The sequence below is a fragment of the Harpia harpyja genome, chromosome 12 (genome assembly GCF_026419915.1).
Source record: "Harpia harpyja isolate bHarHar1 chromosome 12, bHarHar1 primary haplotype, whole genome shotgun sequence".
Classification (NCBI taxonomy): domain Eukaryota; kingdom Metazoa; phylum Chordata; class Aves; order Accipitriformes; family Accipitridae; genus Harpia; species Harpia harpyja.
The window spans coordinates 26835688-26862981 of record NC_068951.1 but is presented as its reverse complement, the minus strand read 5'-3'; the positions used below and the strand labels follow the sequence as shown (position 1 = coordinate 26862981).

Here is a 27294-nt window from a genome sequence, read left to right as displayed (position 1 = left end):
TTGGCTACTGTTATAGGTCGGCATTTGCCAACGGTTTCTGCAGGAGATGCCAGTTTGGAGTGGAAACTAAGAAATGAGTTCAGCGAAGCACTTTATCCTGTTCTTGGCTTAAAGCACATGAATAATCCCATTGACTACCCACGTGTGCTTTACTGGGACTGCTCACATAGTGAAAGTTAGGGATGGGTTTAAATAACTTCCTATTTGGGGGCTCACTGTGTGATGTCTCCTGGCTGAGACTTGATTTTCTTATGGCAGCTATCATATGACCTGTGTGCAGGGAGCACAGCGTTGTCTGGGCTAGCCATACAGTCCAGAGCAAAAGCTATTTCTGTGTCCATCCCCAATCCATCCTGCACTTCTCTGGCAACTAATTATCTGTTTGCTGCCAATTGTGCTCTAGTGTTTTTGGCACACAACCACTCTAACTTGCTGCTCATACAAGTATTGAATTGCCTTTGTAAGGCAGAGAGTAGTCTTTTCCTTGTTTAAGACTGTATATGTGGTGGTTATAACATGAAAAAAAGATCATTGTCATAGTTTTCCTCATTTTCATCAAATTGTGCTCTCTCTGTCAGCAGTCCCACTGAAGTTGATAGAGATGCTAGCAGAGGAGAATAACCATTTTGGAGGTCCAAGCTCAGTACTCAGAGGGGCTAAATGGAGTTTTTTCATCTATTGAGTATCTAATGGAAGCACCTTTATTCGAGAACCTCTGTAAACAGATCATCTATGGAAACAGAGCTCTTTCAGCACACAGGGAAGGAGAAGTAAGATGTTAGGATAGGATCATCTTCAGCCTGGTATTTTGCAACCATTATCTCTGGTTTGAACCAACATTGGCCCACCAGTAAAATAGTACAACTTCAGGTTAAAAATACATTTAGGTAGGTTTTCCACCTCTGCCTTTCTCTCCCATCCCCTGCATGCACAAGGCAGCAGATAACTTTGGAGACAGCATTTGCCTGTGCTTGAAAAGGGGCCGGTCATAGGTGGGGAATCACTGCGACCCGCGCACGGCGGGTCTCCGGTACCCTCTCCCTTCTGCATATTTTCTCCTCCAGGAATACAAGTTCTGCAGCAAGTTAGCAGACCTAGAGCCTGTATGTAAAAGCAAGTCAAGTTAGTAGAGAGAACTACAATAGCAGTAGACTGCAATTAGTTAATGGAACCAGCAAGCCCAGCACTGCAGTTGGTAATCAGCGGTGCTCCTTCAAACTCAGGATCTCAAACTTTGAGCTTGCTTTACACTCCTAACGGCTGGTTATCTGTTATTTAGTGTTTGCTAACAACTTCACCAGAGAAGCCTAGGAAACTCCAAACCAAAGGCTGTTAATCACAACTGAAAGGTAGATTGTAATACTTTTTCTCATGAAGTTTAGTAATCCTGGCTGGCAAAGAGCTCTGTTATCTTCAGAAACATGTCAAAGAATGTTCTTTAATGTATAATCATCTTAAATGGGGTACTCTTTTCTTGGAGCTGTGTTTGGGAGAGTGAATGGGATAACATGTAATATGAGCCAGATGAAAAATAAAATGTGTAGATTTCTTCACTGGGATGGAAACTTGAATGCTTGCACAAACAGCACGGAGGTCCTAAAGTATCACTGTAACAGGCTGTAACTTCATGCGTGAGGTAGGAAAACAAGTACTATTTTGACAGACTGTTAGTGTTTATGCCCTGAATATGCTTATGAGAGTGTTTAAGGTGCTGTAGATCTAGTATCATAATTATTAGACCTAAACACTGATGAGCTAAGGATTAAACTGTGTTAGGAGTGTATTAACAAGCTTTCAGTTAGCTAATGATAACGTATTTATGAATTAAGTAGGAAGTTTATTTCCAAGAAATTCTCATGCATCTTCAATGGAGTACTCGAATCCACAAAAATCCATATGAAAACAGCGTAGTATCTAAATAGCTGATTCATGCCCTGCTTATAAATAAAATGTTTAGTAGGCACTCTCCTCACCTAAAGCACAGGACTGAAAGACAAGGACCTGAGTTGGTTTTCTAGCTCTGATAGACACTTCTTGTACAGCTCTGGGAAATCAGAGCATCTGGGAAATTAGCATCTCTCTTTCTGCAAGCCAGACCCCGTAATGTTTGTCTGCCTTGCAGAGGTGGAGGGGAGGCTGAGGAAAGGGGTGACTGCAAAACAAGTTAAGAATCTCCCATCAAAAGTCAGAGCAAATGGTTTGGTTTTGATGAAAGTAATCTGGAGTCATTGCACATATGTCTAATAACTGCTGATTTATAAGAGTCAAGTTATGGAGCTTTAATAAATGCATACTTCTTTAGACAGTGCTGCAGTATGTTACTAGCTGGGAATAATACCTTGATTTGCTTCATATCTGCATATTTTCTCCCTTAGATATGTAGTAGCAAGTGAAAATGTTCAGTTTCTCAAATGAAGGTCAATTCAAAGAAATGCTTAAATGTTGAAAAATTTCTCTGAGTCCCCTGATTCTATAAAATTGATTTGGAAATCTTTCAAGGATTGGCTTTCTTCACTCTAAGAAGTTGCTGAGAAAGTTTTCATTCAGTGACTTTACTGTCCACTTGGATAGTTCTTCACCCAAGCCTGGGAAGTTATTTCTTGTCTGTTATAGCAAGAGACAAGTTTTGAATGACATCCATTCATTAGTACCAGTAGTGGCATTTACATTGCAGACTGAAGGAACTATTGCTTAAAAAGGAAGCGAATTTAAAATTCACATGCTAAACACAAACCAATGAGGCATTCAGCTCAGTGGGAATGGTAACATCTACAAAGGTCAATGGGATGAGACTTAAGTGCAGAGGAAAGAAAACAAGAATGGAGGAGTCCATAGTTCTTCGAATGGTCTTTGATCCCCTGTTCTTCCCTCCATATGGTCATTAGTAGAGGAACTGGGTCTATGAACAGTTTTATGATAAGCCTGGGGGTGATCAGAGGTTGAATTTAGACTCTTTTTGGGACATACATGGTTTCTAATGAATCCTCTCATTTTGTGTGTCTATCTTTTTTAATTAAAAACAGTCTCCACGTTGCTGATAGTAATAATGAATGTTTGCTGTCTTAAGTTATAAAACTTGTTAACTTTCCCCATGGAAATCTCCAAGGCACTGAACAGCAAGTGAAACACGCCGATGCGTCCAACTATTAACTTTCATTTTTCTGCACTAGAACTGGAGATAATTGCTTTTCTTTCTCTGTTTAGCACTTTCAGACCATGTTAAAGACCAAGTTGAATGTCCTAACTCTTCGGAAAGAGCCTCTCCCAACAGTGATCTTCCACGAACCAGAAGCCATTGAGCTGTGCACCACAACTCCCCTCATGAAGTCCCGGACTCACACTGGATGCAAGGTACTTGGGAGTGTTAACTTAAGGAATGAGACCAATGTGGAGGTGTGCCATGTATGTGTGAGGACTCTAAAGAGCCCAGAGTAACCAACATGGTCGTTGTTGCTGTTCTGGAAACCCCATTAACTGCTACTATTACTATAAAGTTTTTAAATCAAAAAAGTCATTGGGTGTTTCTGACCAAAAATTTTGAGCTTCAGGAAAAAAGGGTTTGGGTTGTGTGGCACAATGCAAATTGTGGAAGATTTCTAACAGCCTGCAATGAACATTGCTTGTTGTAAACACTGCCATTGTTTCTGTAAGTGCTAGTGCTGAGATAGGAAATGAAGGACCAAATGCTCTGTATTTGCATTTATCAATCTATACTAACAGAGGTATATACCTACTGAAATAGGGTTGCAGCTTAAAACTCGAGGTTAGTTTGTTTTTTGGTTTTGTTTTTTTTATTTTTTTAAGAGAGAGAAAAAAGGAAAAAAAGGGGCAGGGGGAGACTTAGATATTGATTTGGTTAAGTGACAAGATGAATTTGCCCAGTTACATCAAAGCACAGCTTCTGAAAAAGCCCTTTTTTAAAGTTTAATGGCTTAAGAGCTTCGAGTATGTTCCGTGGTAAGAAACCGTATAAAAATAGCAAACAAATCTGCTCTGTTTGCATCTCCTGTTGGAGCCATTTTACTTGGTTGCAGAGCTCGCCTAGCCTTGCAGAGACATGGGCAGCCTTGCAGACTGAGCTGTGTACCAGTTTGGCCTGTGCTGCCAGTCAGGGCTTGGCAGCCATGTCTCCTTCACCTAGCCCGGCTGTCAGTTGTAGGGAGTATTGGTCGTGGTGAAAATGGAGAGAACTGGGCTTCAGCCTCCACTGCTCTGTAAAGTGTCAGCTCTAGAAGAGCTATTGCCTGATGCTACATGTACTGGATAAGGTCCAAAGTGTGATTAAATGTCCTAGCCCCCTCCCCTGCCAGTGTGTATACACACATGCATGTACACACACTCTTCCCTGTTGGAGGATGTGATGTGAGTGAGATGGGGTTGGAAGAAATTGCTTCCTGGTGTGTTCTCCTGCTTCTCTTGGCATACTGTGTGGATGGCACAGGCTGTTGACATGCTCTGAAGGGCTTTGCTTGGGCACCTCCAGGTCTGGCACTTCCTCAGCAAAGTTTATTCTTGGGAAGTGTCATTTTTGTTTGACTTCTTGCCTGTCACAATAGCCAAGAAACAAGACTGCTGCTGGATGTTGAAGCAGTGCTGCCCTGTGCTGACACAGAATAATGCAGAGCAAGTGACCCTAATATGCTTTGTATGGTAGCTCGTAGCATCTGCTCTTCCATGGTGATGTCTTTTGTCCTTTATGTTGACATCTAATGAATTTTTAGAGAATATTAGCTATCATAAAAATGGTTCACAAAGTATCTGGCTTTCACCCCTAGTGAGAGAGAGTTCAGACATAATAATGCTTTCTGAAATCAGTTTATCACTGTGAACGTGTGTAGAATTTAAATGAACCTTTTTACTTAACCTACAGTCCTTCAACTGGAAAAGATGGATTGCAGAGAGACGATGAACACCTCAGTGAAAAGAATCTCATTCTATATTTAGAGATTGCGTTTATTTATTCATTTATTTTTCCTGCAATGTAACATAGTAGTGATGACTAGCGAACATCTGCTGCCACAACACTCCCCTTTCCTGCTTGCGCTGTTTCTCCTTCTCCCACTCCCCCTGTAGCTAGCTCACCTCCTGCCACTGCTGGAGTCTTACGGTGGTGTTTTTGGGGTGGTGGCCAGCCCCTCTTCAGTCTATTCAGCAGTTGTGATTTCCAGTACCCCCCTATGGGAAGGTGATTCCATATACATATTGTTCCTATGGCTAAGAAATCCTCTCCAATCATTAACTGAAAGGCTCTGATTTTACCCTGTCTCTCTAGTCACAATCTCTTTCTTTTCCCCTCTCTTTTTTTCTGAGTAAACATATTCTTCTCTTACAGGGCTTGTATCCTCCAGCTGTTTATAGGTAATTAGCCTTCCTCTCCTCTTTCCTGTCTGATTATTAGTTTCTTGCTAAGTGATACAATAATAGTGTTGCCATAACAAAGCCAGTATTTTATAATGCAAGTTTTCGTTCTGGGAGGTCTGATCTATCACTGTTATTCCAGGTGTAAGGGGGGAGATGCTGGGGTGTCGCTGGTACCACCAAGCCTCTCCGGTTCTGAGACATGGGCTTTTCAGGCAAGAGCACAGCATCCAGTTTTTACTTTCTTTCATGAGTCACACTCTTTTGATCCTTAATCATTTTATTCCTCTTGACTGAAATCCCTCCAATTTTTCTATGTAATCCCATTAATGAGATAGCATCATTCTTCTGACAGAGGCTCCAGACATCTAATTTTATTGCACAGTTTTAACATAAGCCTCAGCTGGCACCATCTTGTTATGGGAACTTGACACATGCAATTGCTTTGCTGTTCACAGGTCTCGGCATTGGTTTTCTTATGCAATAGCTCTTTTCCTTGTCCTTTCATTGCAAGACAGGCTTCTCTTTCATTTGGCGTTAGCTGCTGAATCCTGAAGAAACAAAACTTCTCTGCTGAGATCCAATCTCATTCTGTAATTGAATGGGATGGTTTTAAGAATAGCAGAGAAATGTCTTGCTTGAAGTAATCTCAGGGGAACCCCCACAAAATCTGGAAAGTTAAATAATTGAACAAATTCAGAGAGCTGCTCTTTCCTGCCCAATTCCAGATCTGATGCAACTTTTTTGCCATCATGTTTCCTAAAATATATTTTTTACTTACAGCAGAAGGCTTAAGACACCTTCCTCCTGTTACTGCACATCTACACCCGCCTGCTTGGGCTGGCTGTGCTGTCGCTGTTCTCACCCTTCTAGACTCGTGGGCATGATTTCACCAAACAGAAGAAACAGATAGTATTTGCATTGATTTGCAGCACGGACCTTTAGGCGCACACATTTCGGAGTTTGTGGTGCTGGTTGCTCAGTGAGACAGGGGTTGACTCGGAGGCTGTAGCACCCAAAGGGCACCTTCTTGCCCCCCTTCCCCTCCTTTCCCCACCAGTCCTGTTTGCAAATGGGGAGTGACAGCCCTGTACCCTGGGGTTGGACTGTTGCAGCCCCATTCAGTAGACAGCCTAAAACAGAGCAGGATTTCTGGGTACAATAAAGCACTCGGACTCTGGATTTTTCTTGGGGTGTCGTTTGCTTTTGTTTGAGTCATGGTGTATGTTAGATGAGAGGCAGGTCTCTGGCCCCAGAGGAACCACAGCTTCTCGTCCTTCTCCAGCTGAGACCGCTGGGGCAGGGCAGTGGGATGCAGTGCCCAGAGGGTTGTCATCTCTCTGGCAGCTGCGGTTGAGCACACACGTGCATCCTGCCTCTTCCCTGCGATGGACGTGACATTTGTGAATGCTGGATCACTAAGTGTTGAGGTCAGTAGCTACTCCAAAGAATGAAAAAACCCAGCTGGCTTATTGTATACCTGTAAATGGCAAGTCTCAGTTTAAGCTAAACCTCCCATTGCTGGGGAATGACAAAAGAGAGTGAGAGCAAGTCTTTTGTTCTTCCCTAGCTGAACCACACTTTCAATCACAGGTTTCTAATTTGCTTTTATTTAAATAGAGCATGTTGCTGTATACAGGCATGACTGTCATTTAGATGCATGTATATAAAAATGTGTCCATCCTTGTTCAGATCCTAAGAATTTTGATTAGACTGTGGCTGTCCTGCTTGTAGGTCTTTCACATCAAATGTTGTGCACTCTTGTGTTTCAGCTGGAAGCCTCCTCTTCCCTTATCACAACACTAAGTACCACCAGATGGAAACTGAAAATCTGGAGTACCTCCAGAAAATAAGTTGCTCTCTACTCAGAAATGCATGCTTTCTCTGTGCCTTTTAACAGATTTTGTTGAAGTTCTGTGTGTTTTATTCTTCCTTAGTGTCCTAATCGGCTTACACTGATACTAATGTTTCTTGATTTCTTTCCCTTTGAGCTATGGCGGTGGCACGAAGGGAAGTGCCTAAATGACTCTCTCTCTTCTGCTGTAGCTTTTCCAGTCACTGCTGCAGTAATGCAAAAGGACAGAGGTTAAAAATGCTGCCTGTGATTTTTGAAGTGGTGTCATAGGTTTAACTTTTTTTTTTCTTCTTTCTGTTGGAAGGCTCTTCAAAGTGAAGTCAGTGCTAAATAATCAGTAGCTCGTTGTTAGCCACCTGGGTCAGGCGATCTTATTCCTCCAGTTCCCACCAGTGAACAAGCTTTTCTCAGCAGCCTGGGAGGCTGAGGGGAAAGGAGCGTAAGCAATGCAAACATTGCATTCTTAAGAGTATGCTTTTATTAAATAGGAAAATGTATATTAATGATATGGCGTTTGCAGGCATGATACTTCTTGCTTGCCTGTCTTATTGGATTGACTTGGTAGATTATTAGTTCAGGCTTTGTGGAAAGTATGATGCTGAAATTTCTGCGATGGTGTATCTTAGTTGAAGATTGATGAAAGTCTTGTTTAGCAATTTGTATAAACGGCATTAGAGCGGTACTGGTGTTTTAAAATCAAGTCTCGCACATATTGATAGAGATTTAAAACTTAGCTAAGAAGTAATATGAATAAATGGAGCTTGGTTTTTCAGTGGCTTAATTGCTTCACTCACAAGGCAAAAAGAAAAATGGATCCTGTACTAAGCTTGCTGCAGGGTGGTGATTACAGTGGGGTTTATTCAGGGCCTGTATAGCAGGAAGGGGCTGTGGCCATCATTGGGCTTTGCTGGCGCAGTGTAGTGTCAGCAGTTAGGCACCCAGCTTGACTGTTGCAACTCTGGGACACACCTGATGTTGTTACACTTGTGTCAACCTACTAACTGGATTTGAGGTGTTTTCTGGAAGAGCTGGGCAGTGCCTGAGGGGCCTTAACCTGGGCAATGCCAAGGGCCTGCCTCTGCATTCCTGCAGCCCGCCCTCCAGTTGCAGCCCTGTGCCCTTTCACCAAAGCCACTGGGGCTGCCTGTTGCCCTTGTTGCTGCTCTTCTCCTGGCCTTGCTGGCTGCTGCCAAGAGTTTTCATTTTCCCTTTTGTCACTCTGTCTTTTTCCCATTTTTCTTTTCTCAAAAGTAACTTTCACCATTAGAGGCAATGCATGCCATCAACTGTGGGCCCTACTAATAAATCTCTGTGCATGTGAAATTGTCTCAACATGCTTTGAGAAACAGGATTTACATCAGTGTAGTAGAGACTGAAGTTAGTCTGCAAGGGAAAAGCTGATAATGACTTTATGGGATGAATAGCGAGTAATATTGATCGTGATCTGATTATGATCCATAGAAATAAAATGTTTCTCATTGGGATACTTATTGAATAAATAAAACATTGTCTTAAAATTGCCCTGCTAGGCTTGATTCTAATTCCTTGTGTAAGAGAGTCATTTAGGAATAATGTCTGCTCAGATATTACTGCCTATTTTTGGTTTTCTGCCTGGTTAATTTTGATTGCAAAAACCTTGCAGCAGGACTGTCTCTTACCACATGCTTGCAAAATACCCCATTCCTACTCTACTCTAGATGCCTCTACAGCAAATTTATTAATGCTCTGTTGCTGCTTTTATTGGTCATTGCGCTTTTAAAACTTACTGTTGTTCTTTGTTGGTTTTTTTTCCCCTCTAGATCAGACTTTCCCAAGCTGTTTTGCCCAGCATTTCTGTCCTATGCAACCTCTGCCACTTGTGTCCCATCCTAATCAGCTCAGCCTTGGCAGTGGCCAAATACCTTATTGCTTTAGCTTTCGGGAGACAGCATGCTCCCCATCTCCTGGGTATGGTGACCCCTTAACATTCAGAAAATGCCCAAATTGATGAACCACCCTCCCAGCTTCATGCAGCCCAGCAGCCCACATAGTGTGGTTTTGGTGGTGGCAACCCCAGCCTCATGCCTCTTCTCCTTCATTGGTCCCCAAACCCAAAATTTTTGCTCTGGCTAGCTGAAGAAGTAGGCAAATGGCTCCCCTCTGCCACACTGTTACTGTGCCTGGGTTGGTTTTGTGTGTCTTGATACTAAATCAAAATTAATGCAGAGAGAACATTGTCTCTCATTTCAATACGCAGAGACCAAGGTGCTCTTTCTTGTTTGTACTGTCCTGCTGGCTCAAAAGGGCTGAAAATGTGCCCTAAGACTTTCTGAGATGGGGAAATCCAGATGACATAAATGGGTGGTTAACAATCTAGTGTTTTACTTAAATTTCCATAGATAATGGAAATTAAAAACCCTACTTCTCTTGAACATTTGTTGCTATTTTGGCTACTGAAACCATAGCTCCTTGGAAGCTGCACATATTCTTAAAACCACCTCACTTTATCCTTATAAAGCTTAATAAAAATGTTCTCTTTGCAGCTATAGCATGGTCAGGAATGATTGTTTTGAGTGCAGGTTTATCCAGCTGTAAATACAAGTCCAGCTAGCTGTCTGGTCTTCATTACCATTTTGCAAGTCTGTAATATTAAGATGGCCATTAACTTTAATAAAGAAACAAATGAAACAATTGAGACAAGCTAAACTGTACCATCACACCCCAGCCTACTGTTTTCCACCATGTTTAATGTGAGTGTGAAGCACAGAGCTTATTTTCTTCTTGCTTCATTAAAGGCCTTCTGTTATCCTTAAGCATTACATATTTCGTACTGTGAATTGAGAGCTTGTTTTTCTGCTTCTTTCTCCCCTCATCAAATGAACCAAAAGGATGCATGTGAACTCTTGCATGGGGCTAATCTCAATAGTTCCAGTATATTTAGATATAGTGCTTGTTGGTGAGAGATACAGAGGCTTTAATGATGTGTTTTCCAAAATCAAATAAACTAATGCCCCAACAAGTATGCTATGTGAAGATGAAGTATTTTGTTTACTTTTTTCTTCATGTAGTGTTACAGAAATGAAAAAAAAAAAAAAAATCTTGATACTGAAGTTAGGGAAGAGTAAACTGCTTGCAGAAGCCTTACACATGATTGTATCCCAGAGTGCTTTAGAGAGTTTGGCTGAGTCTTGTTCTAATATTGAAAATGGAGAGTGTTGCATGTGCCCATTTCTTTTGCAAAACATGACCGTATGGTAAGGTCCTGCCCTGCACCTATGAAGTTAATGAGAGTTTTGCCATGGGCTCCATTGTGAGCATGGTGGGATGTAGCCATGCAGGATGGCAGCCGCCTTCAGGCAGCACAGGCTGTATGGTGATTGGCACTGGCTGCTCTCAGCTTTCAGCTTCAGAGAGGACCGCTCTTGCATATGATTTTTTTTTTTTTTATTACATGCATGGAAAGCCCATTTACATCAATGAGGATTTATGCTTTAAATGAGTGCAGAGGAGCTAATAGAAATATGAAGAGTAGATGCAAGTGGAGAATGTTGTTAAAGCATTGTAATGCTTCATTTCATGAAGTCCAGGAGTCTTAAGTGGAGAATATAAATTGGCTAAAGCAATTGAATTAATCTTAAGCTGAGCCTGCTTTACACAGGATCTTCTGCAGCGTTCAGTTCTGCTATGTTGGATGTATTTTGGCATAATTTTATTTGCTTACTGGTAAAGTGGCATTGTAAGACCAATGCATTCTGAGAGCGGTGGAAGTTACGTCCTGTCAAAGATGTTGGTGGTATTTTTTTTTTCTTAGCATTTGCACCGGTGACATTTTTCAAGCCATGGTTCAAGTAAAGGGCATCTTGTTATTCAGGAAGTTCTTACATCCCATCTAAAAATGGTCATGTATTTCAGTCAGCTTCACGTTTCTGCTTTAACTACCTTTATAGGAGAAAGCATATGGCTGTTTTCTAAATACAGTGGAGTAACTTTGCTCTGAATATATGTATATTAATTAAAGGAAAGCAGTTTTGCCTATTTCTGTTTACTTTGGGATTTTCATTAAGAATATGTGTCTCAAACCACTTTAAAGAGTTCCATGAAAAAATAAGACTGACACCTTGGGAGAAGAGCGCTGGTGACAGAGAGGACAGGAGGATTTCTGGGAGGTACCCTGCATGTTGGTGTCCAGCACAGGGCTTGAACTACCCTGGGTGCAGGGCCTTCTCCCTGTGGTTCCCCCTTGGATTTGCTTCAAGAGAGAGGGAGCTCAAGGCTGGGCGTATTGTGAGGAAAATTAGGGAGTGAGCTGGGTTTCACAGAGAGATTTGCAATGAAAATAGTTGTGTGTGTGTGTGTGTGTGTGCGTGCACTCCCAGGAGGGCTAGAGGATTGTGTCCCCTACTCCTTGGGCTGGGTAGGAAGGCTTCCAATTATTGTGGACCATGCAGACAATGCCCAGACCAGTTCCTGGGAAGAGAGGTCCCCCCTAAGTCCTGACAATTAGTGTGCTGGGGGTCTCCTTAGCTGTTTCTGGGAGTGAGGCCCAGGGTCCCTGGCTTTGTGTGTGGAGTGACCTGTTCCCAGCACTACTTTGTCTTGCATGAAGAAATAGGAGCAGAAGCGTCGCACCGGGTAAATCAGACTTTGCTCAGATATATGTGTGTTCGAGCCCATTTTTCTTGGCAGTAGGCTGCAGAAAATATCCCCTAAACAACAAAAACCCCTTGAAAAATGCAAGAAAATAAAATGTCAGAGCATCCATTAGCACATTGTGCTTTACTCCTCCCTTTGGTGCATGTATTATTGTATTGCTTGCACAACCATTGTGTACCTTACATTTCTTCTTATTGCTGTAGTTCTGTCCCTGAAGTGGATGCAGTGAGTCCCAGTGAAGACAATGGGTGATGGTGCATGATATGGAGCCTGGGAAAAAGAGTTTTTAACATAAACAGAAATCCCTTTGGCTGGAATCAAGCACTTCCTTTGGCTTCAGAGCTTTGATGTTATTAGTTGCCTTTGATTGAACAAAAGCTTGAATTGGAAGTCATCAGCTCTTCATTTTGTTAGCAAATGGTATTTATCAGCAGAAATAATCTAAATCAAACCTCTTAATGTAAAACAAGGCACTAAACAGTTTATATTTCAATTAGTTATGGAAGAGATAGTGATTGACATTCAAGGAACACTGTGTAAAATGCAAATATATAGGAATTAAAAATGCTTTTTGTGACTTGGTTGAGAATGAGCACCGGCCATGCCTGAATTTCACCCTTGCTTGTAAAATCAACTGGGAAACTTGTGAGGTACCAAGGAGGCCAGGCACTGTGTGCTGGGGAATGCTCAGTAGCTCTTTACTATGTATCATTTGTACTTCTGTAGTATTTCTCACCCAGAAAGATCCCCAAACACCTTCTAAACCAGCTCTGTTGTCCCCTGCTGTTCAGCTGCCATTCTCAGCCAGCAGCCCTGTTTGCAGAGGTCAGATCAGCTCACCAAAGCTTGGGGGAAGGCTGTGTGGGCACACTGTACTGCAGAGAAAATATGCTAGGGGAAAACTAAAAAAGATGCTGAGAATTAAAATGCATACTTCATTAAGTAGTAATGCATTGAAAAAAGGTACTAAAAAGCAATATATATTAATGAAATTCCTTTGATGCATAAAACTCCATGGAATACTTTTGTGTCTTGAAATCCAAATGTCTGTCTTTTTTTTGTCAGTTCTAGAAATCCCACTTTTCAGGGTACTTGGAGCTGTTGTCTAATTATAGCTGTCTTTGTAGGAGATAGCATACTAAAGTAGTTTTCTCTGAAAGAATATTTAAATATTTAAAACCGATTTGATCTTTCTACAGCAGGAAATATTTACATTTTGAAATTCTAAATTTCCAGAATTCCTTAGGAGATAATCTTCAATTACACAAATATATAATGCCATATAGTGCATGCCAGGAAGGTCTATCTTTTGCAATCTGGCACAAAGCCAAGATACCAGTATGAAGCACAGTGGCATCTGTAAGGTCCGAGATAGCTATAGATATGTTAGGGTATTTATTTTTTACGCTGTAGAAAATATTGTGCTCATCACAATTGTTCAGGGAAAGCCGCCTGGTCATAGGAGCTAATTGCTTCCATAATAATTAAGGTTCAAATATCTAAGACCTAATAGCTTTTGACGTATAAAAATTAAAGTGAGATTGAAATTTATTATGGTGGTTACGCTGAGCAGATGCTGCAGTCACTGTCGATTGTTTTGTTCTAGTGTGTCCTTGAGAAACATATCCATCTTGGTGCAGCTGTTTCAGCGTAAGGATGGAGCTGTGATCTGTGTTGCTGGAGAGCACAGGGTAGCTGGTGCTTCTCCATGGCCCTTAGGGCATATGGGCCCTACTGTGAGCTGGCTCTCAGGAGGAGAAGGCACCCTTCCTTCATAGCACGTAAAGTTATTCTTTAACAAAATCAAAGAACTTCTGGTTCTGTGGCTGTTGCTCCCTCATATTATTGCAGTGGGCACCTCCCCACTCAGCAGCATGAAATATGCTGGGGGACGTGTTGGCAGATCTTTTTAGGCGTGCTTTTTCGCAACAAAGACATGTGCTTATTCTGTGAAGGTATTCTGTATAGCTCTTCCCCCGAAGCCACGGATATTGTTTCTTTGATTGCCATTAGAATACTGCAAAATTTGCATTTGGCACTGGGTACCCACTGCTCACACCAGTTTGAGCCAACATGAGCCTTCTCAGGAATTCGTAATCTCTGTTTACAGCTGTACTATGCCCAAAACCATCAGTTCTTATTTTGGGGCTGATCCTGTGTGCTGAAAGCTTCCCACTGAAGCAAATGACACTGGCAAAAGAGGAGGCTGCAATTGGATTACAGATCCATTCTTCTGTAGAAGAGGTACTGTTGGCCATGTTCATAGATGCACAGGCTGTGGGAACGTAGATTAATGTTGCAATCAAAAAATATTATGTCATCAGAGAAAAGAATGTCCTGTATGTGCCACCTCTGTTTCTGTTCGTCCCAGGAGTAATCCTGTTCTCCTTGTACTGTTGCAATACAGTTTGCAATGCAGTGTGATGTATAAATACATTAGCTTAGAAGAGGAAAGAAATTTTTCCATTCCTGGGGTTGGATGTCAGTGTCTGAGACTAATAACATTTTTGTTCGTTTGTTTCATTAAAATATTTTTTTTGCTTAGTTAATGAAAAGTTCATAACAATAGCCATCTTTAGGCAATACTTCTGGGCAATTTTAAGGGTTGATGTATGTTATCTATTGTTGATCAACTACCTTTATTGTAATCTATTGTGAATATTTGATTTCAGGCTTGTGGTAATTCAGTGAGCGTTCTTCTCTGAGATTCTAGGTTGTATAGGAATAAATAACAAGTGCAACAGAGGTATGATTCTTCTTATTATTTTTTTTCCTTTAAAATTGATTGGTCTCCTTTCTTAAAGTTTGTAGTCTGGTTTCGAAAATCAGTAATTACTCCTAGGTTAAGAACTTCCTTTGTACTACTAACCCAAGAATCTCTGGTATTCACCTTTAATCATTTCACAGAAGATCCTATTAAATGATACATATTGTCACAGAAATAACATACTGAATTTCACAGCAATGTAAATTTGGAATTAAGTTTATCAACTTTTATCAGTGAATGAAAAACTAATGTTGAATTGGTAGTGTCCTGTTAACTTTGATAGAACAGAATACTATTTTATACCCACTGAGAGTATGGTCTATCCCTTTTTGGGAGCTGATGTTCATTTGCCTGTTAGATACCAGGGCTGCTTTCTGATTGCTAGAGCATAGCACACTGGTGAAAAAAAATTAATGAGTTAATCAGCTGAAAGATGGTCTTAATTCATTATGCTCTTCCGGGTTTTTTCACCTGTAAGGCCATGATGACATGATCTTCTGGTTAAAGTGCTCTCAAGATTTAAATGGCATGGCAGTGACCTGCACTTGATAATAACAAACTCGAGATGTGTATAACCTTACATTTAATAGGTGCCCATACACAAACATTTCAAGTAGAAGGAAACTACTTCAACTTAAATTAGCAAATTTTAGAAGAAGAGCAAGTTGAAAGTGTCTTTATAACTGTACTTTATAAAATTCACTGAAGATATATTGAACTGTTTGCTGAGAAAGGTTTGTCAATGAGTAGTTATTTGGTGGGAGTTTTTTTCATCCTCAGGGACTTGTTTTATTTCAGTGTGTTGTGGTTTTCCCCCTGTCCTCCAATTTATTTTTCAGTAGCAGAGAGAAAAGAGGAGGGGAAAAAGCAAGCTTCAAATCAGAAACAGATTTAAATTAATATCTCCAAGAGCAGAGAAGGATCTGTGTAAAGATTGGTGTAGTTGAGTACTAAATTGGGAGAGGTGATAAGGAAAAGACAAAATAAAATAAGGTAAGATAATATGACTGTTGTGCTTATTTTGAGAATGTCATTGAAGTCGATTCTGAGTATCTTCTGGGACAGGATGGGCAGAAAAAAACTTGGTTATCGTTCTTTATGGTAGCTGCTTTTTTGACTGAATTATCTATAAGCTGCAAGTAATTCCCCTGTGCTGATGTCTGAATCATTCTTACAAATAGCACAATAATACACTTCAGCTTTGTCAGCTATTTGTAACCACAGTGGCCAGAATCCCTATGGGAGTCATTGTTAATGGGATGCAGTTTTTGGGTTGGCTTTGCTATGGTATAAATTGGCATGCTTCCTTTGACTCCACTGCCATGCTAAGTTATATCATCTAAGAATTTGGCCTTTTAGTTTGACATGTGGCTTGGGATTCCTAATGATTGAAAGCAGTCGGTTAATGAAATCAGAGTAATTGAGTACAGCGTATGTGAACCAGTGCTGTTTGTCATTTGTTATTAGGCTGAAGTGTTAAAAATATTAAGTAATTCTTGAAATGATTTTTATGAAACAGCTTGATAGTTATTTAAAGAAAGGTGTGTTTTCACCCCAGAGCTGTGCCTTGAGTTGCATTTGAAGGTCTTCATACAAGGCCGAATTGTGTGACTCTGCATTCCCAAGTGGGAAATATGATATACACCTAATAAATATGTTGTACATATAATTTAAGTTTGGAATAGTTTACAGCACTTCCTTAGAAATACTGAGGATAAACTGAATTACTTTAATTACCAGCGACTTACTGATGAACTGCTCTAAGGTTTTGTTCTGCAAGACTTTCTGTATCTGTTTATATAGTTTTTGTTTAATGCTATCACTTGTATGCAGATGGTGAGCATCTCCAGGGTGAAGCTTGTCCCAAAGCTGTAGCTGTGCTCTGAAGGAGGATTAAGGTGGGGCGGGTGGGTGAATGTTGGCTGGAGTGGGAGACACGTCTCTATCAACAGCTCCATGCCGGTCCTCCAAGGTAGGATGTGGGTGTGTGGGCTTTGGCCACCCTGAAGTCCTGGCTGTCCCATCCCGCAGCAGCTCCCCTGTGCAGGGACATATGGCATCACTCCTGGCTGTACCACCATTGAGGGTGAGGGGCCTGAATCGCACCCCAGCAGCTGCTCTGCATTACTTGGCTGGGTAGTGCTGCATGGCCTCTCAGTTGAGTTTGAGTGATTACAGCCCCTGAGGAACTTGCGTGGCACGACCTGCTGCCCAGCCCCAACTGCCCCAGGCGCAGCTTCACGCTGCTGCTGTCTGACACTGATGTGTTGCACGACTGAATGCTCTTGTGCATATTTACATAGGGTGCAAATGTGGTCTTTTTTTTTGGGGGGGGGGGGGGGGAAGGGGTGGACACACTAAATAAAAGCTGGCAAGGAAAACATATGCTAGGATTTCTGTGGCTTGGTGCTGCTCAGCAGCTGTAGTTGTGTCAACTTTTCAGGTTCAGTGGGTGGTAATGTCACAGACAAGTGAGCCTGGGTTTAAATAAGTAAATAAATAAATGGGAATTGAACAGACCCCAGATTTGGGATTTCTGTGTGCATCCCTGGGATGCTCACCCCACCCGTCAAGGACGGGGCTGCTCCAGGCCCAGCATGGCCTGTCACCTCCACGCACCTAGGGCCCTTCACTGGGGTCTGTCTCAGGGCTGTGGTGGGGCTATGGCAGGGCTGTGTGTTTCTCGGTGGCTGCTGGCTGTGTCAAGTGGAGCAGGGGTGATTTTTGTGTGTTCTCCACCTTCAGGTGGCCCCATCTTTTAGGGCTGGGCGGTGCCTCCTGCCATCTGGGTACGGAGGAGGTTTGAGGACGTGTCCAGCCTTGTACCGGGCCTCGAAGACCCGCGCTGGCCTCTGCGCTCTGACCCAGGTTTCCACAGCCCCCGTTAATGCCCCACAGCAAAGGGCCGGGGCTGGTACAAGACAAGTCCTGAGGCTCCCATGTGTGCTCCTAAATGTCTCACCATCTTCAAAACAGGCAGCTGCCTGTGCCAAAGGGCTGTGGTGCAGGCACCTGCAGCTTTTCTGCAACCTTTGTCATCTTGATAACTTAAGTCAACAGCAGTAAAACCTTCCTACCCCCCCCAAAAAGAAACAAAAGAAAGCCCTCTGGGGTGTGTTTGGGTGGAGGGAAGGCCATAACACCCATCCCTTTCCTTAGATCCCCCTTGTTGGCCTTTTCAAGGAGGCTTGCATGTTGTTGTAGGCCTGAAATCAGGCATTGGTAACATGTGGCCATCTGAAATACTCTCATCAAGAATTTATGCAGTGGGAATTAAATTTCTGTCATTTCAGGCAAAAGACTTTCAATCTGAGTCCTCCACTGTGATGCTAGAGGACTCTCTGAAAGTCTGTTGTGAAACCAGAGGAGAGAAGTTTAGGTAATTTAGCCCCTGAACTTTGTAGCATGAGCTTTGTGAACAATCATGAGGCACTCTTACTGTCTCTTTAAATTTGTTAGCATGCCCTCATTTTGGAGTTGAGTTGTCATCTTCTGCTGTGGGACTCAGTATGGCATGGGTGATGGGTGCCTTGCTGGGGATGGGTGAAGAGCAGCAAGGCAGGGGCAGGCTTGTGATGGTCAAGAGCCCAACTTGACATTTGCACTGCAAGGCAAATGGCCAAGGGAAGTGCATCTTTCAATTAAATATTAAAATACTAGTTTGCAACACATTTCATAAGATCATGTTTATTCCAGTTGCCTCCTCAGTGAAGTGGTTAATTTTATTTTGGAGTGAGACACAGAGATTATGATTACAGAGATGCTTCTGTAATTTTTTTCCCCCTCTTTGAATTAGGTTGCATGTTTGCTCTCCGTTAGTAATTACCTTCATGTCAGTATGAGTGCAAGAGGTTAGAGAAGTGCACAATGTTTCTCGCATTGTAGCAGCTTTCTGCATACCAACCGCTTTGCCCTTTTGACTACATGGAAAACTATAAATGTGTCATGCAGGAAGATTTAAATGAGTGCTGTTAAGGTCCCAGACATTCGTTCCAGAGCTGCAATTTCTTAAGAGCTGTCTGAGCTTTACCTTACATGCAGCCATCACAGTCATGCCGACTGAAATCCTGCTAATTATTTTGGAGACATTTTTGTATGATGTGTCTTGAGAAAAAAGTCTGAGCATCTGTGAAACAGATGAAGTGAAAATTCCTCTGGCATCTATCAGCAAACATAAGCAGGTGGAGCACATCCAAGTTTCTGCAGCTGAGGGAGGGTCTCCAGAAAACATGGTCATTTGCAGCAGAGAGGGAAAATCAAAAGAAAAATAATTACTTGTATATCTTAATTTGATGGTGCCATGTCATATAAGACCAGTCCAGGAACAGCAGCTTTCTGCTTCATTTCAGGTGCTATTGTAACTCAATTGTCAGGTTTGTATAGGAAATTAACAGGATGCTGCAGACCCTCTAAGATGCAAATTGCTGAATCTAGAGCTGTACACTGCAAATCGGGCTCATTTCTCAATTGGAATTGTGTTACAATGTTTACACTTCTTGCCTGTGCAGGGTTAATCAAGGTAATCGCTGAAATACATTGCTGCATCAATCTCCTAATTACAGTATTCCTGAAAATCAAATACTTTGTATGTTTTAAGGCAAACCCCATGAATTCAGAAATAAAAAATATGCTGCTGATGCCCACTAAAGGAAATGTGTGTGGTAAGAAGCTGTTTTTGCTGCCTGGGATGAAAGGCTGGCTGGCATCAATTAGTACTTTATGCATGTGCACTTTTATAGAAATAATTTTTACTGAGCAGGTCTCAAAGCCTTTTAGTGTCACTTAGTTAATCCTCATAACTATCCTGGGCAGAGCTGCACCATTATACACATGGGCAGACTGGAACAGTGAATCAGTTCCGTCCCATCCTATCTGTCTTTGCAAAGCAGCACTAGCTTCACTCAGAAAGGAAACCAAAATACAACATGAAAGTTATGGCAATGGTTGTGTGGTATGTTTTAGAACATCCTGCATGAAGCAATGCCTTTAAACAGTGTATGGGATAGAAATAATATTTGTTTATTACATGAAGGACAACTGTAAAGGATTAAGTAACTTGTACATTAATTGACTTCTCTACTTCAAGTGCATTGTTGATGTACTTGGATAATTGCATAGACAAAGAATGACATTTCCCAGTACATGAAAGGAAGCTTTGCCTTCTTCTTAAGAAAAGAGAGAGGCTGGAATTTTTTTTTAAATAAATGCTTGCTTGTTCTAAGAGCATGACTATGCAAAAATGCAGGCATGCCAAATTCGACCCTGTGTGTGAAATGAGCAAATGTCTTTCACTACTTTCTCTGAAGTTTGCACCCACTTACAAACAGTCTGCAGTCTGTTTTCCATAGTAGTCTTTAAAGGCCAAGAAAGTGCAATTACAATATGCAAATATGTAGCTAACTCAGTAGTTCCTCAGTGTCATGATCTGACCCTTGGATGAGAGCTCGGTACCTTGCTTTACAGCTTTATGGTGCTTGGGTTGTCTGTCCCCATCACATGTGGGGTGGGGAGGAAGTGGGAGACACTGCAGGCTGTATTCGAGAGGGAGGTGTCAGAAATGTCATCCCTAAAGTACAGGACCTTTCTCTATAAGATTCCAGAGTGATAAGGAGGAGTTTTACTTCTCTTCTTTTTTTTTTTTTTTTTTCCTTTTCCTGGAAGGTTGTTATAAAGGGAGCAGGGAATTAATAGAAAAAAAAGCCTAGTTCCCTACTATCTCATGCTCCTGTTGAAATCAGACAGTATACAGACAAATTATCCTGTAGTTGTGCCTGACTGTAGCCTCAAGATATGAGCAGTTTCTTCATTTCCAGCTGACAAGAGAAACGACTGATGGTATAAATGAGGATCATCATTGTGAATGAGCTGGAGATGCCCCGTGGTTTAACCCTTGGGTTTGGTTAAGCTGGTGTGTTGGTTCACGTCTCAGGGCTATCTTTCCAATTAATTCTCCCAAAGCTGATGAGCTGAATAACATGAAATGTATTAGGGCGCATGTGTCAGGTGATGGTGAAAGTGCTGCCTGATTATATGGATATGAAAAGATGTTTTTAATAGAGCGCTGTATATTCATAAGCAAATTCCCTATTCATGTTATAGCAGTATAACTCCACGGCAACTGCACTAAACTTCTGTAATTGCTTGGTATCCCACCACTGCAATATAAAGCACTGCTTTAAGTTCCTCCAAGATGAGAGGAGTGTTACATAAAACCCCCCCTACATATTGTCTAATATAGGAGATATATTGTTCATATTCTACCAAGTGAAATCTGTTTCGTATTCCTTTTGCTGAGTGTCCGGATCATATAAATGATTGTGGCCATTGCTGTATAGCGCAAAGCAAGCCATGGTCTTTTCATGTCTGGAACAGTTTGACATAATCAACATGTATCTAAGATATTTAAGACGCTTATTCAGCATCTAAAAAAAACTATGGCTCAGGCTGCTATTCCCAACTGTAAAATTCAGGGATCTTTAGTAGAAAATGAAACCCCCCAAAAAGCCATGCATTCCTCACAGATAATATATATTAACTTAATCCAGTGTTTCATTCTCCCCTTTCTAAACATAAAAGCAGGGTAAGATAGTATGGGCCACTGTTGTCCTGATCTCCTTATAAAGTGTGAATAATGCCTAGATCCCTGACTTGTCCCTGTGTCCAGTTACCTTGCACACCAGGTGAATGGATTCAGGCAGGAGATGGGTATGAGGGTGGTTTCAGGTTTCACATCATTAAAAGTGTGTCCCTACAAATCTTCTGTTCTGACCACTTCTTGGTAAGGGCAGGCAGCTTCAGTTTAGATTTCAGATTTTGCACTGGGGATACAGACCCTGGCCATATAGTACTGTCCATCTCTGAATTATTTTGTAGAGGCCATACAGAAAAACTGGGAGAGTGGTTATGCTGGATATATAGCAGTACACTCTGGTGTTGGTACCGTGACTAAATCCTCATGGTTGCATTGTGGTGAGAAATGAAGTTATTTTGTTTTATCAAAGTTTCAGTAACTCAAAATTGATTTACCTGGTTCACTTCAACATGGAGGGATGACTGAAGATGACTGAAGTGGACATTGCCCCCCCCCCCCCTTCTTTTTTTGTAAAACAGACACTGTTATGTTTACCTTTGCCTATATTTAAGCACAACATTTAATCAGGTTTCATGTATTTCCTGGGGGTAAGATATACAGATGGAAGGTTGTATGCACACAAGAACAATTCCAGTTTACTATGTGATATTTTTAGCATCCTTCAAGACTAACTAAAATGGGCACCTGCCTCAAAGCAGATCAAGGCAGTTTTGCAGGACTGTGAGCAATATGGATTTGTCTTAGACAAGTAGCATTGGCTGGAGATGTTACTTTCACATTTATGAACAGTCCTTTAACAAAATCTCCACAAGATTAGTTCAAACAAACAATTTTCCAATTTATCTTGTTTTTTAAAAACAAAGAAAATAAATTACAAACATTATAAGGATCATTTTCCTTTTTTCTTTTGAAGCCCACAGAAATAATGCTATCTTGGGGCCCTTTTGTTCCTCTTTGCAGAGTGCCATGAAGAAAATCGGTTATTGCCTTTTTTTCTCTGTCATTTTCTTTAGATTGAATAGAGATTGATTGCTCTTCTGGGATGAGAAAAAACAGGCTGTGTCATTCTGTGATATTCTGCCCTAGCAGCAGTGGAGAGTATAAAGCAAGCAGTTTAGTGGCGATCTTGATTATCAATGAATGTAGTTTCAATTAAGTCAATTTACGTATATTATTTCCTGTTCATACAGTCAGTTCTGCTCTCATTGTCTGGAAGCTGCTTTTTAAATCATAGTTTTAGATACAATTTTTAGTCCTGTTTGAAGTTCATGATGAATCTTCCTTTGATATTGGTAGTAGTTAGATTTGGCTAAAGGGTACTATTGCTTTTTATGACTCCTGTTTGTTTTTTCTTTTTCTATCCATTAAATAGCATACCTTTCACAAGCAGATGCTGACCTTGGCATTTTGTAGATACAGAGATACTAGAAGAAACAAATTTTTTAAATTGCTTATTGAAGCTATTAACAGAAGAAGCTGCAAAGCAGAGAAAGACAATTTGAAAATTCACAGTGATCAGATACTTCTTGTGGTACTTGTTTATTTTTTGATATTTGCATATGCAAATAGACCCAACAGGCACAGTAGTGGCTCTTTATTGGTGGAAATACTCGCTTGCAACCACAGTTGAGGTAACTGCATATGCAGGCGGACCCCATTGATGTTCTGTGTATTGTGTGTCCTGAGTAGTCCGTAGAACAGAAGTTATAAAAATGACTTCTTAGGACTTTGTTTCCAACGGCTTTTCTCACTATAAGGAAATGTTTTTGTTCTTTTGTTATGTATTTTTATACTTATTTGCTTTTTGGCATTCAGTTCCCCATAAAATCAACATCTATGTTTAAAAATATTTTTTAAAGGCAGGCAGTCATAAAACGCATGTGGATGTGATGGTATTAATTTAAAATTATACGTTCCAAAAAAACCCACAGAGGTGAACTCATTTGAGGAAACAGGTTATCTCCATACAATGCAACATATGTTTACCTAAAGAATGTTAATATCTCTAGGGATATTACCAATGAGAGAGGCAGCAAAGGCGAAGGATCATTCACATGTTTGGAGGAATGCTTTTAATTTCATGTAACCCTGTGGTATGTGTTTGAGATATATGGAGAAGTACAAGCATTTTGGCTAGTCCAGGCTTGCCTCCCCACTATCTGTATGTACTGAGGTATTTGTGTCTCATCTGTACTTTGCTTATGTGGGGTAAAACAAATGGACCTGGATCATCAACTTGTTCTGTATTTCACCTCCAGCAGTGGATGCCTTGAAGAAGGAGAAACTGAGAAGTAAACAAGACAGTGCCTGCACCTGGCTGATTGTTCAGTGTCTAAAAGGGTGTGGGATGAAGTAGCTTGTGCCTGATCTCAGCTGGTGATCATCTTATGGATCCTCATATCCTTCAAGCATGAGATTTGATTACCTCAGGTCTTTCTGTTCGTGCTCACATTGCTGTAAATATAACACCTGTTGTGTTATCTAACTTTGTAGAATGACCCAATTTTATAACCCTTTAACCAAGGAAGTACACTTGGTTAAAAGAGGGAGCCTCTTTGTCTCAGCCAGTAACATCAGGCCAGACAAAGTAAAAGTGATTTTTCCAGCTGTGACCTCTGCAAAAGCTCATAGACTACATCTGCTACACAGCAGCGTTCGTCAGGTGGAGGTGTCCTGCTCTGCCCATGCTATTCCCAGTATAATATATGATGCATACATGGCAATATAAATATATTCAAAGTTAAACAGACCAAAATGACTGCACCTGCTGGTGGTCTTATAAATGGTTCAGTCTTGTAATCTGGAGGGTGAGTCTGAATGAGAGGTGCATTCAGATCAGGGCTGAGATATTTGAAATACCTCTGAATCCTCCATGTTAAGCAGAACATTTAGAAGGATAGTGTTGACAATAGTAAGAACCTGGAGGTATTTCCTGAGTGCTTAAATCATAGATTACAAACCAAACATCAAATCCTGTGCATTTAAAACCTGATTCTACATATTTCTCCTAGGATGTAATACGTACAGAAAATGTCATTTGAAGTGCAAGGGCAACTGAAAAGTTTTGCTCGCAGAAGGGAATATTTTAAATTATTGATAAATGACTGGGCCATAGGCATAGCAATCCGTATTTCCAGTGCCAGTCCTGAAATGCAGCAGCACAGTTCAATTGTATTCTGCAGTAAATTTATGCAAATTAATTGTCTTTCATACTGATGAAAGCTGTTTTCACTCTGGGCAGGATGAAGTGACTCTGATGTCTCATCCTGTTTTTTCCTCCCCTTTTCCCTCCACCCTGATCTCTGGGCGCACACTCTCATTGTTTTTTCTTTTTTCCCCTGCAGTTCCTCTCTGTATTCTGGAGGAGGAACCTGGTTTTAATTTTCATGTGTCATGTCTGTCTCATAAAACACACACACTGGATCATATGACTGTTGTGCAATATTAGAGCGCTGTTTAAATGAGTATCACATAGAAGGACTTGTAAAGTCATCTTGAAATAAAATGTACTAAGTTTAAAATTTGAAAGGGGCAATAATTCCATACAGATGACAGAAGTAAAGATACACTGACCACGAATACCAAGTACCTTTAAAAACAGTCCTCGTGGCTTCAGCCCCAGTCACTGTCACAACAACCGCCCCATGTGGCCCTGCTGAGCACGGGCAGGTAGGGAAGGACTGTCTCAGCCCTTCGAGCAGGACATGGTGGGACTGTTCTCATGAGCTTCCGTGGGGCTGTATCAGCATGGCAGTGGCCCCTGTGTTGTGCATGGAAGAAATCGGCCATCCAGCGTTGACCCAAAGCATCATATTTGGATCACAGTCAGTGTCCAATTGTGAAACAGCTACAAATAACTTATGTTGTTCTGCCCTGTCCTAAGGCTCTGTGTGACTAATGATTTAATAAGGTTTTACTTTGCACATGCAGGCATAGCTCTTTGTCCAGTGTACAAATTCAGTAATGCAGTTTCAAGAAGTCTGTGGGAATTAGGCAAAGGAAGAAGATCCTTCATGGATGTGGGCTGTAGACTTTCAGTGGTTTCTCTGTAAGTCTTGTGAACTAGGACATCACTGTGTTATTCATTCTCTTTTGCAGCTAATGCTGCATTTTATTTTTTTTTATTATGTTGCAGCAGGAATAATTACAGGAGTTTTAAAGTAAGTAATCCAGCTGAAAACACCTTTTTGCTCCCAGACGTTCAGACAGTAATACACTTCCTAACATGAGACCCCAGATGGGTGTCATACAGGTAGATACATCTCTACTGATTAAGTGGAAAGATGTGGGGATTTTAGTGATGCATGTTGCTGCCGAATTGCCAAGCTGATCTGGAAAGAGCTTGTTTTCCTAGGACTCCTGCAGCGTCAATTCTGCAGCACATATTGCAGCAGGACCCAAACTGTTTTCAGGCTCTTTGCTCTGGGAAGGGTGAACTGGAACAAAAACCAGACTTTCCTCCTCTGCTCTCTTCCCCTCCCTTAGCTGAAGCAGCACAGCAAAGAGCCAAGCTGATGATGATCTGAAGAGTGAAAGAACAAGGGAAACTGTAAAACATGTAGGATGTTATAAAAGCAAGTTAAGAGACTTTGCCAAAAAGCGCAATTTTTTCCACAAAAGTATGAACCTGTCGTGCATGTGCTTTAGACACAATGCAAAACAAGAGGAGAGAAGCTTTTGAATGCCCACATGGAGGGGAAGGGCTGTGCAGCTACGTGGTGACTGACAGGACATCCTCGTTTTGGGATGACTGTTTCCTTCAGGATAATTTGGTATTCCTGTCTCACAGAAATATGAATAGGGGGAGGAAGGAGTTCACAGAGAAGTCTCTTAACCTGGAGTACTTACACACAGTCTCCTCTTGTTACTGCTGTTATTACATACATCTGTCTTATTTGAGAAAATGCTCTTTGCTTTTCTTTTGTGCTTTGTTTCTTGATTTGCTGTCATCTGGGTGTGTTGAATTATAGATAGCTTTCACGAACAGAATAACAAGGGATGGTCAGCAAGGGCAGCCATGCTGTCATGTTGCTTCATTTTTTTCTTGACTTGGCTTTCATGGGTGTGGGTTGGGATAAGGAAGGCATGAAGGGGCTGGAACTGAGCAGAATATGCCCTTTTTATGTCTGACATGCCTGCTGAGTTTTGGTTGGCCCCTGTACTCTTAACAAACTGCTTGTTTGATTAAAATGCTAGGCCATCCAAGGTTTTCCTTGCCCCTCTCCTTTGCAGTTTGTCCCTTCTTCATCATGTTGCTTTCACATTGAGAGCAAAGGTGTGAAAGTGCCCTTTACTGCTTCTGGACATGCAAACCAGCAAGCAAGAGAAGCATCACAGCCTTCCAAATTTGTATGAGAGATCACTCATTTATTGCAGAATCGCAGCCCTGTGATACCAGGTGGTGAGAGCATTCTGCAGTGACACAGCTAGGGGAGGCTGGGGCTGCTGGTCCTCAGTCCATGGCCGAGGGCTGCTGCTGCCATGGGCTTTGCCAAGAACTTCGAGGTATTTCTTCCCGTCACACGCCAGCTAGGAGGGCTGAGCTGTTTGTCTCCACATCTGTCCCAGCCCTCTGCCGAACCCTGCTGTTGCTAAGGCTGGCACCCAAACAGACTGTGGAGCCAGAGGCAGGAGGTTTTTAAGATCATATCTCATGGTCCTGAAAACCTCTAGTTTTAAAACACTTAATTTTTGGTAGCCCTTGCAGGACAGTCTCCTAGGGGAAAACAGTGCTCAGTGAGAAATATTGTCTGGGAAGAAAATGCTGATTAAAATATAGCTTGCTTTATGGAGCTGCTTTAGTAAGTAGGAGGCAGTCTTCTGTGCCATGGACTGGAAGCAATCGTTTGTCAAGAATAGGAGTTTTTGGTTCCTGACATGCAGCTTTGTTTTTTAGAAAGACTGTAGTTGGTGTACTGCACTCTGAAAAGCCAAAAGCAAACAGAAAGGTCATGGTTCCATCTTCTTCCTCCTCTCCAGGTTTAGGAGAGGAGGAGGGAGTGCAGCGCACAGGTTTCCAACCAACCAGAACAGCGTACGGCAGCAGCTGCAAACACTTCACTTTTGGGTGGAGAGGTAATTTCAGCACTT

The 27294-nt window shown here is 41.5% G+C and overlaps 1 protein-coding gene across 5 annotated transcripts in view; it reads left to right on the top strand.

Annotated features, from left to right (window-relative positions):
- PID1 (phosphotyrosine interaction domain containing 1) overlaps positions 1-27294 on the top strand; it is a 104883-nt gene that overhangs the window by 46825 nt on the left and 30764 nt on the right. For all 5 annotated transcript variants that reach the window (XM_052804339.1, XM_052804336.1, XM_052804337.1 and 2 more), the window contains exon 2: positions 3205-3351. In XM_052804339.1, the coding sequence (XP_052660299.1) occupies positions 3217-3351 (135 nt within the window). In that variant the 5' untranslated portion in view covers positions 3205-3216. The remainder of the gene's footprint in view (positions 1-3204; positions 3352-27294) is intronic.